This window comes from Quercus suber, unplaced genomic scaffold (assembly GCF_002906115.3).
Source record: "Quercus suber isolate HL8 unplaced genomic scaffold, Cork oak 2.0 scaffold_137, whole genome shotgun sequence".
Lineage (NCBI taxonomy): Eukaryota > Viridiplantae > Streptophyta > Magnoliopsida > Fagales > Fagaceae > Quercus > Quercus suber.
In genome coordinates this window covers 328,665-339,441 of record NW_027069599.1, presented here as the reverse complement: position 1 = coordinate 339,441, position 10,777 = coordinate 328,665, and the positions used below count along the sequence as shown (strand labels likewise).

The 10,777-nt window shown below is 37.0% G+C and overlaps 2 protein-coding genes across 4 annotated transcripts in view; one reads left to right on the top strand and one right to left on the bottom strand.

Moving 5' to 3' along the window:
• The window catches only part of LOC112008577 (paired amphipathic helix protein Sin3-like 4), a gene marked incomplete in the record, with an annotated part of 12,138 nt that extends 11,652 nt beyond the window's left edge, over positions 1–486 (top strand). Inside the window, 1 exon segment of the mRNA XM_065776610.1 lies at positions 201–486.
• Positions 487–2,792: 2,306 nt separating this feature from the next.
• Positions 2,793–10,093, bottom strand: LOC112008576 (DExH-box ATP-dependent RNA helicase DExH15 chloroplastic). 3 transcript variants are annotated; one of them, XM_065776606.1, is made up of 10 exons: positions 9,539–10,093; positions 9,264–9,439; positions 9,044–9,157; positions 8,389–8,497; positions 8,209–8,295; positions 6,888–7,006; positions 5,976–6,156; positions 3,570–5,851; positions 3,250–3,469; positions 2,793–3,079 (listed from the first exon to the last, which is right to left on the bottom strand). In XM_065776606.1, exons 1-8 carry the CDS (start codon positions 10,067–10,069, stop codon positions 3,596–3,598), a joined length of 3,573 nt encoding a protein of 1,190 aa, XP_065632678.1. In that variant the 5' UTR covers positions 10,070–10,093; the 3' UTR covers positions 2,793–3,079; positions 3,250–3,469; positions 3,570–3,595. The 3 variants fall into 3 exon arrangements, with proteins under 3 accessions (XP_065632678.1, XP_065632679.1, XP_065632677.1); XM_065776607.1 differs by having other exon boundaries at positions 3,250–3,810; positions 3,973–5,851; XM_065776605.1 differs by having other exon boundaries at positions 3,250–5,851.
• Between the last annotated feature and the right edge of the window lie 684 nt (positions 10,094–10,777).

Below are 10,777 nucleotides of genomic sequence, written 5' to 3'. Positions count from 1 at the left end.
TGTACTGGAGAATGTTAAATCTACGTTTGTGAAACTACTGTTTATTCTGAACTAGTGCATGTCGTTTGTAGTGAATGCATGGAGTGGAAAAGGTCGGTTTGGTTCCATGTGTGTGAAACTGCTGTTCATTTTTCACTCATTTTCTGTTGTTCAAATAGATGTCAATGTCTTGATGTGATTCAAATGTTTCCGACTTTCAGTGACTTTTTGCACGCATTACTTACTCTGGCTTGGCGCCCGGGGTTTGAAAGATTGCAGCGCCACGAAGGGAAAAAAAAGCTTTCGTGGATTCATCTTTCATGTATTCTTATATTTTCTATCTCACCAACCGAATAAAGAAAATGAGGAGGCTGACATGGCTCAACGGTTGTAGTATACTACTGTATGTTTTTGAAGTTTTAGCCGCAAATTATGTAAATAGAGGTAAAATTTGTGATATATACTTTGATATGCATTGTTTAATTCATTCATCTTTATTCTTGTTAATCATTTTCCACTTAACAGATGATTTTTTTTTTTTTTGGGGGGTGGGGGGAAGGGGGGGTGCTTTTATTGCTGCACTTTCTTGTGCTGCCATTCCTAGTTCCAACACTTTTTTTTAAAACTAAATTAGCCTGAACGTCCAGGTGCAATTACTATTTGGTCCCAACTATTCATTTAATTTTCTGGGTACTGAATACTGTTACACAAAAGTTTGATCGGAAGTCCAAGGCACAAAGGCATTTTTGAAAGTCGTGAACAACTCATTCTAGCCAGGCGCTCAAGTGCGTGATTGTGGAAATCTTTTATGTTTAACGTTAACAAGTAACTGCCTTACCAAAATAAAAATAAATAAAAATACCAACTTCCCTGATCCATTAAATATAGAATTGACTTAAGGATAAAGGTACTGCCAATTCATTTCGAAATAGCATACCAAAATAGGGGCCAACACACGGCAATACTTGAAGTCGCCTAAATTTTTCATCTGAAAAACATACGCAAAGCTTAGCATGAGAAAAAGGAATTTTATATGATGAAAAACAGAGAACTGCCTGCAAAGAAATGCTTTACGATTAAGGCTGACCCAGTACAAATACCCTCCCTCCAAATCCAATAATGCGAATTAAGAACTAGAATTGCTCCACTGGACGTGTAGTGCATCTTACCTGTCTTTCGAGATTCCATTCGTTTTCAAAGAATATAATGCCGAGTCAAAATAATGTTGCAGGAGGAGAAAATCTGCTTTACCTCATTTATTAATAAACTCATATGCACATAATTAAGGAGAGTGGATAAATGATGGTTTATAAGTGTCGGAAAACTCAAAAACATAATGCAAGTTAAAATCAGTAGAGCAAGAATGCCGATTTAATCGAGGACAGCATCCCAAGCCTCCTTACCACTCTCTGGTGCATTTGGCTCCACAAAAGAAGTATAATATTTGAGGGGAAACAACCAAATGCCATTGAAAAATTGCTAACCTCGAAATCCTTGATAATCCCAATGGAGGTGTAATTGCCTCATCACAAAGGACAATTACCCAACAACAGACAGCTTAGCAGCTTAGCTGTACCAAGAAGTGTGGCAGCTCATCGTGCAAGCAGAAGCAGATAGAAACACACACAAGGAGAGGCATAGCATGTATTGTAAAAGACAAAACAGGGTCCCAGGTAAAATAAAGTTTCTCTCCAAACTCTCCAAACTTCTCATATATTTCTTTTTTGAATGTAAATTTTGAAAATCTAACCGTTGAATTTTATGTTCTTTATGTTCTTAACATACATATCAAATTTCGTTCAAATCGGATATTATTTATTATTTGATCAATTAACTTATTTTTTATATACAACTTTAGATTACAAAACTTGAAATTATAACATTTATTTGATGACATAAAAATTAATCTTTAATTTTCTTGAAATTGCATTAAAGATTTAATAAGAACATGCAATCTAACGATTAGATTTTCAAAATTCACACTCAATATAAATATATATAATGAGTTTGTAAGGTTTTTCTTCAAACTAGTTTAGAAAAAACTTTGTTGGTCCCAGATATTTAAAGAAGGGCAGATCAAAGCAAAGGATCGCAAGGTTGCCAGACTGGAGTAGCAATCAGACAAGCAATGATCAAGGCAAAAACTATGGGCTAAACAGAATGATCACCCTTGTTAGCAGCAATGAAATCCAACAGCTCTGGTAGCACAAAGGTCACTGGCGATGGTGGACTGAGGCGTTCGTTGAAGACATACAGTACACCATACAGCAAGCCAACATCCAGACTGTTATTTTAAAAGTGCACCATATGGTTTTAACCGAGCACAGGAAAATGGCTGCATCAATAGCAAAACAATTTCCTAATTTTGTTATGGGCTGTAAGCCTGTAACTAACCTTAATCTTATTTAAACATCTTTGCTTGGTATAATAAAAAAAAGTGTCCTATGCTAATTCAAGAGTCTTGGGGTGAACTTTGAGAGTCCAATTTAGGGCTGGCATTCTCTCTTTCTCAAATTAACCCACACACACACACACAAGAAAAGAAGATGAAGATTAACAGAACATATTGGCCATATGACAACCATTGGAAAACTCTAGGATTTCTTTGAGAGAGGGCAAGAGATTGCAAAAGAGGAATGGATGGGAAGAAACTTAAGGAAAGGAAAGAGGGTGAAGGGAAAAAAGAGGAAGAGAGTGCCTTTACATTGTTTAGTTGGGTGGTAAGGAAGAGGAAAGGTTCCTTTCTCTCCCTGCCTAACATTTTTTTCTCTCTTAAATTTGGAAGACATGAAAGAATGAAGAGAGATAGACTATTCAGCTAAAAAAGTAGAAGTGATAGACTATATTTAATTTTCCATAATCATAATTATCATTCCATTCAATTTCCTGTAAACAGCCAAACCCCTAAAGAAAAATTAACCTTACTTTCCCTTCCCCCCTCTCCCTTTCCTTTCTCTTCCACCTCTCTCTCCATTTTACCAAACATACCAGTAGAGACACTAATAACTGTATCATCAAAAATGGCTGCCTTGAAATGTCCCCTTTCACTAACAAGTAGCAAGTAAGCTTGCATCTTCAGCTGACAGCATTTGGGAATAGTCTGGCCAAAGGACCACTTCCATATATCAGAAAAAAATAAAAATTGCACTGACAAAACATTTGACAAGTGTGACAATATCGTTGCGCTAAAAAATTAGATTCAAGAAGTGAAACTCAAAAGCATCTAAGAACAACACAGATTTCTGTATTTTAACTGAGTCTAAAATTTACCTGTTCTTTAAAAATTAGCAAGTAGCAAACAATGCACAACCCTGGCAGTGGTGTATATCTGAGTAGTTGCATTTGTGTAGCCAACATTCCTTTTGGGGTTGATGGGTACAAAATTCAGTGTCGAAGGCTTCCCTTTACTGGGAATCAAACATACAGTATAAATAGGCCTTTTGCTGGTAGTACATGTGTAACATGAACCACATGTCACATATAAGTGAAGCTGGTTCAGGGCACCAAAAGTTGAATTGAATTCATTAAATAGATCTACAAATGCTTTAGAAAAGTTTTGATCCTATAGGAAAAAATTGTGCAAATTTTACCAATACTGTTTAGTGGCATTAGGACGTTATCCAGCCAGCTCACTGATTGGTGGACGATCCATGACATTGGATGCTGCCTTTGCACTGCTTTGCAGCAGTGTATCGATATCAGGCAATTTAGGAATCTGAGCTAATATATCAATAGTCCGTCGTAAGAGGCGTGCTAGATCTCCTTCATCCATTGCACAATCCATCATCATTTCCCTCCAAGTCAACCCAGATGCCCAGGCTTCAACCATACCTGAAAATTGGCTATCCAGACAGCATGAAATATTTACCCCATGTTTTTCTTGAAGTTGCAAAAGGGAGTTTCTTTGCTCATCCAAGAAGTTGATTACATTGATTACAGTTGTGGAAGGTTCATATATATAGCTGTTATTTTTCCAAGGACGAACTTTAATACCTTCAGAAACCAAACTTGCACAAACAGCGGCAAGTTGTGCAGGCTTTAGGTTTAGCAGGATTTTATTTCGGAGAACCATTGCTAGCCAAAGTTCATTTTCTCCTCGAATTGCAGCTGCAGTTTCACCAAGAGGAAATATTACGTGTGTATTGATATCCAGCGTCCTTGTTTCATGTATTACATTGCTGATCTGCACAAACTCCTTCCAACCAGATGGTTCAATCTGCTCTATTCGATTAGTCAAACGTTTTGATCTAGTCTTCAAGCGTTTAATCTTTTCCTCAGTAAACTTGGTCATGTCTATGATTTTCTTATACTCTTTAAAGCCTTTTGAACGTGCTATCTTTTTCTTCAAACGTGCAACTTTATTTCTTTGTTCCTTATAACGTTCTACAGCATCATAGTACGGTTCTGACATTTGTAACAGCTCATCACTTTCAGAAAGACTACTCAAAACTGGCACATTTAAACTCCAAGACCATGTCTCTAGAGATCCCTCCATCCGCCATAAACAGCCAAGTTCAGAACCAGTAAGCTTCTCCCACTTCATTTCCTCCTTATCGAGAAGCATCCTCATAATTTCCCGAGGCAAAGCATCCCCTTGAGCTAGGGCAACGTTAGGAAAGCCTGTCCTGTAAATTGTTTTAATCCATTTTTCTGTAAATACATACCATGTGTTATCTGAACCAAGGGCCACATAATACGATGGTTCAACATCTAGGTTCACTTGACAATCATTAACATTTGAATCTGTTTTAACAACGTTTAGTGCAAACGAATCATCAGCAGAAACCATGTTCTTAAGTTTTGAACCATCAAGCGAGTCAACCTTCCCCAAATAAACAGCAGGGAGAGAGTGCTCAACTCCTTCGGAATCTTTATATTGCAGGCACAAAAAAGGTAGGTTTCCGTTTTCAAACTCCTTTAGAAGAGGTTTCAGAGCAGAAATTCTCTGCAATTCCATAATTTTTCGCAGTGCTGTCCGAAGACGTTTTTCTGTCCTCAATTCTTCCTGTAGATCTGCAATCTCCTTATACGCTGCCTCTGATAAAAGCTTCCTGCTTTTTCTATCTATGGCGTCATCACTAACTTCTAAAGTCAGCATCTCTATCTCTTTCTCTATTCTAGTAAGCTCCTCTTTTGCAGCAAGCATAACGTTGCTGCCAACATAGTTTCCAAAACTTTGCTCAACTAACTTCCTAGCTTCTTCCAAAGTACGTCCTTCTTGTATTGCTTTCATGCCATCTGATTCATTTGATCTGCCAATAATTTTTGCACCTGCCAGAAGATTCAGCACCATACCATACGAAGCAGTAAACTGTGAAACAAGAGGTTCGATTCCAGCAAATAGAAGCTTGCAGCACTCTTCAGCACCTTCATTAGGAGTCTGAATAAGCACTACATGACCCCTTTCATCAGTGCCTCTACGTCCAGCACGCCCTGCCATTTGAAGTAGTTCATTTGGACGTAATTGGATTCGCCCACTATCACTTCTCTTGCTGAGGGATGAAATAACAGCTGTCCTAGCAGGCATATTGATTCCAGCAGCAAGCGTTTCCGTAGCAAAGACAACCTTCACAAGTCCTCGCTGAAACAGTTCTTCTATGAATGATTTCCACAATGGTAGACATCCGGCATGATGCGCAGCAACCCCTTGCAGCAGTCCTTTTACAGCAGTCTCCCTGACAGCATCAGGATACTTAATGCGGAACCTCTTCAAGGCTAGTTCAACCTCACTCATCTCACACTCATCTAAGAGCTTGCAATCTTCAACGTACTGAACAGCTGCATCACATCCTTTCCTGCTAAAAATAAACCAAATTGCTGGCAGCATGTCCCTTGCCTTAAGCTGATATAATGTGTCAATAACTTGAGGAACCTGAAAATTAATTTAGGAAATTTACAAGTCAGGTAGATAATGACAATATATTATAAACCCATACGAATTAAATTCGTACGAACACACACATATATGTCAGAGAACTGATGCAATGAGCCCATACTTGTGAACGCCTAATATTATTTATGTCATTCTTTGAAAGAGGAGGCTGTCCAGACGTGATATCAGAACTGTCATAGCTCATATCACTTCCACGCCCTTTTGAATTTCTTCTTCTAGACCCATCATCCTTGTAAGATTTAGCTCCTGACGCATTAAGTTGTAGATAATTGAGTGACAGCTTCCTGTTCCAATTTAGAAGAAAGAAAATGAAAATGATTGAAAATAGCAAGTATGCATTTGGATTGAGCTTATCAGTCTTGCGTCTGTTTTTTTTTTTTTTTTTTTTGGGAGAAGTGCGTTTCCGAGTAACCAGTGGGTCCCGTGCACTGTTCACGAGACCCACAAATCTCTTTTTTCAACAAAATTTTCATTAAAAATGGGTCCCACAGCACTATTCACACATTTAAAAATTATTTTGCTACAGTATTTTCAGTTTTCAGCAAAATAAGAAGTATCCAAATGGACCCTAAGTCCCCACTACAGTGTTCAAAGAATAGGTTGAAGGGAGGGAAGTAGCGAGGGGATGACATAAATTATTAAGAAGGGAAAATCAAAGACAATATTCTTCATATAGAATACCATATATTTATGGTAAATTTGAACCAAACCTCACACTTTCATCATGAATGTTTAACTGAATAACCATTTGCAAAATATAGTCAGTGATATCAGTACAAGTATTACCGTATTTGGTTGAAACATGCTATTTAGAAAAGAAAATAAGAAACCAAAGCAACTAGTCTAACAAAAAAAAAAAAAACCAACTAGTCTGTGCTACACAGAGCCCCCAAGTAATTACATAAGAAGATGAAATAAAGGAGTTAAAGACATCCCTACGCCTGTATTCATCTAGAGGAAAACTATAAGTTAGAATATTAATAGAGTGATAGAGGATTATTAAAAACAAAAATACCTATTCATTCGAGTTCCTTTCTCATCCAGAAGAGGTAACAAAGAGGTCTTCATAGAGAAATGCCAAGTCAATGGAACTGGACGCTTTGATGATGTTACCAACTCTGTTTTGCCGTGAATCTGGAAACAGGATGAAATTAGAAAAATTTGATCCTCTCACAAGTCTATACATCACTCATACCAAGATAATTCAGAAACCAATGCTGGCATCAGTAAACAAGCAGAAGAGAAAGAAAGTTAATAACTTATGTATTAAGCTTTTCTAAGAACACAAGCCCAATAGGTAAATCAATATGTAATGACAGTTTTTTATCATATGTATATGTGTGTGTGTGTGTGTGTAATGACAATTTGCTAATGCCGGAGTCAACTAGTAATAGAGTGAGGGCACTAACAGCAAGAAATGACAAGCCATCAACCAACAAGGAATATAGAAGACAATTTTAAAGTCTAAGATCAGAAATATTTTCTCAATACATCAAAATTCGAGCTGCCTACTTCACAGAAAAAGCAGTGGTGATTATCTTGTGATTGTAATCTATAGGTTTTAAAATTGCAATCCTTTGACGAAGATACGGATAACTAATATATGATTGTGTGCGTGCGGAAACAAAAGAGGGAAAATAGTGAATAATGGCATTGCTAACTCAAAATTCCTTCGTTGTGTTTATTTATTTTTCTGACAAATATGAGCTGCATCATGCACTATGGGTCTTTAGCCCATATTTTAAGATAAAATCACAAGAAATCATTGCCTAATGCACGAATAATATTCTCTTGGCAATATCAGGTGTGATTTGTGTAACATTGTCTTGTCTTTTTTTTCAAATGAAGAAAAGGAGTATATCAAACTGCTGGACAAGGCCATTTCATTTTGTTTTTAACATTAGATGGTGTCTTAAAATGTTCCCAACATTCCCTCACCACAAGAAAAAATCACCAAGAATTTCTTATTAAACAAATGCCATGCTTGATTCTAAGTAGTAAACAAAAAATTGTAGGAAGCCAAGAAGAGCCTTGTAGCTCAATTGGTACTTCCTGGTGTTTTCAAAGAAAATGTCTAGGGTTCAAATCCCCCATCTTCTAACTATTGAATTATCCCAAAGAAAAACAACAATAATAATAATAAAATAAAATTGTTGGAAACAGATTTGATGCTTCCATCTTGCTATCTCAACATTTGCCACCTGGTCTCACCATGACATTGATAATGAGACAACTCTCCAAAGGAATTATAGCAGCTAACGTGTATCAACAAAGCATCATTACGATCCCACAAAATCCAAAACATTAAGCCTAGGTCAGCTCATAGATAACAATACCTGACCAATCCAACCAGCAAGCTCGTCTGGATTTGCAACTGTTGCTGACAAGCATATAAGTTGAACTTCTTTTGGGCAATATATAACCTGAAATATATGATTACATTATATGACGATAAAATGTGAAAACCAAAATTTGACAATAAATGAGATCTTGGGAGGGCAAAAAATTGTACTTACTATCTCTTCCCACACCGTACCCCGAGATATGTCGCTCAGATAATGAACTTCATCCAAAACAATCACATCAACATGGAAAAGTCCACTATCAGAAGAAATTATTCCAACACTGCACGTGAAGACATAGTAAACCACCACCCTCAATTTCAACAATCAACTTTACCAATGAATAACTAATTAATGGAGCTCATAAATCTAGATAATGAAAACAAACCATAACATTTTATTCTATAGCAGTTAAGCTAACTGAAACCCACGATTATCCACTTAAAATTAAATAGTGCATCCATATTTCAGCATTATTCACACCATTCAAACACTTGGAATCCAATTTATGTCGTGTTCAGTAATTCCCATAGGCTTCTATGATCAGAGTCCGAATACTACGTATAATTTACCTCTGATATAACATATTGCATAAAATCTCTGTATTCATAAATCCAACTAGCAAAGGGTATGCATAAACCATAACATTTTTTCCTATAGCAGTTGAGTTACCTAGAACCCACCGTTACACACTAAAATTTAAGTAATGTATCCATATTTCAGCATTACATCACACCATTCATACACTCTGAATCCGATTTCTATCATATTCACTAAGTAATTCACATAATCTACTATGATCAGAGTTCAAATACTACACATACTTTACCTCTGATACAACATATTGCGCAAAATCTCCGTAGTCATAATCAACACCTGAGCATCTTTATTCACTGCAGAGTCCCCGGTAAGAAGGCCGACATTGCTATCTCCAAAAGTCTCACTAGGACACCAAAATCATACTTATTAACACAATGCCATTAAAGTACATTGCCAAAAAATTTCAGTTTCTTCCATTTTAATTAACATGAAAAAATGAACTTCTATACCGAAATTCGCGAAACTTTTGATTGGATAATGCCTTGAGCGGAGTTGTGTAGAAGATTCTCCTTCCCCTCGCGACCGTCGCCACCGCAGCGGCCTCGGCAATCAAAGTCTTTCCGCTACTCGTCGGCGCAGAAACCACCACCGATGAGCCTCTCAAGAATGCTTGTATTGCCAATCGCTGAAAGAAAATATATATCAAATCTCAAATTACCTGAATAACAGAAACTTTAGGTTTTGTTTGAGATTTGAGAATTTTGAATTGGAAATGGAAACGGACCTGGAATTTATCGATGCGAAAATCGTGAATCGAAGCGAGCTCATCAACGTCGATTATATCTTCGCCGAACAATTTCACTTCGTTGCAAAGCCTTTCCACTCTCTGCCACTTGAATTCCTCGTGCCGAGTAAGCACCTCCGTTTCTACGGCGATCGAAGCTCCGCCGATTTCGTCGTCGCTCAGCTCGACTTCAACTCCAACTCCAACTCCGACTCCGTCCGATACTTCGCCGGAAACGACGTCGTATTCATCGGCAGCCACGTCGTCATCATCGTCGTCTTCGTCTTCTTCCTCCTCCTCTTCCTCATCGTCGGAGAGTTGAGGTTCTATGGGGTAGAGTGAGCCCGGAGAGTTGAATGAGGCTTTGAATCGAGGTGAATTTGGTGTGCGAAGTGATTTGGGAGAACAAAACCCTAATGTTTGTGAAGAAATGAAGGTTTGGGGAAAAAGAGAGGTTCTGTAGAGAGTTGAGGAGGTGAGAATGGAGAGTGAGGAATAGTGTGGGAGGGAGGGAATGGAGAGAGTGTTCATGGCGGGAGAGAGATTTTCAGGGATTTTGGATGTGCATTCGTGGCTATATATATATATGTTCGAATAATTATTGTGTTTGGATAATGTCTGTTGTGGGGCCGAGGTCATTCGTTGTCGTTTTACATTTTTTTTTTTTTAATAGCTGAGTAAATATAAATGTGAGAAATTTTTTTATTTTTTTATTTTATGTTCACAATATTATGACAACTAACTACTTGGAATTTAATGTGAATTTTTAAAAAAATATTGTTAACGTAATAGCTCCCTATAGGGGTAGAACTAGGAAATGTTGTCTGGGGGCCAAACTTAAACTATAGTATTTGCAACAAGAAAACTCAAAGTTATATATATTATGAAATGTGCTATATTATTCTTAGCAAGTATTTAAAAAATTTAAAGCAAACTTTTTATGGTTTAATCAATTTTAACGTAAACTAAGGGTCCGTTTGGATACAGCTAAAAACTGAAAACTGAAAAACACTGTAACAAAATAATTTTAAATGTGTGAATAGTACTGTAAGACTTATTATTAATGAAAAAATTACTGAAAAGTAAAATTTGTGAGTCCGTGAACAGTACACAGTGTGCACTGTTCACAGGAAAAGTCAAACATTTCGACTCAAAAAGAAAAAAAATAAAATAAAATAAAACTTGCTAAAACGCAAAAATGTGCGTTTGAGAAGTGCAAACGCACTTCCCAAAGTCCAA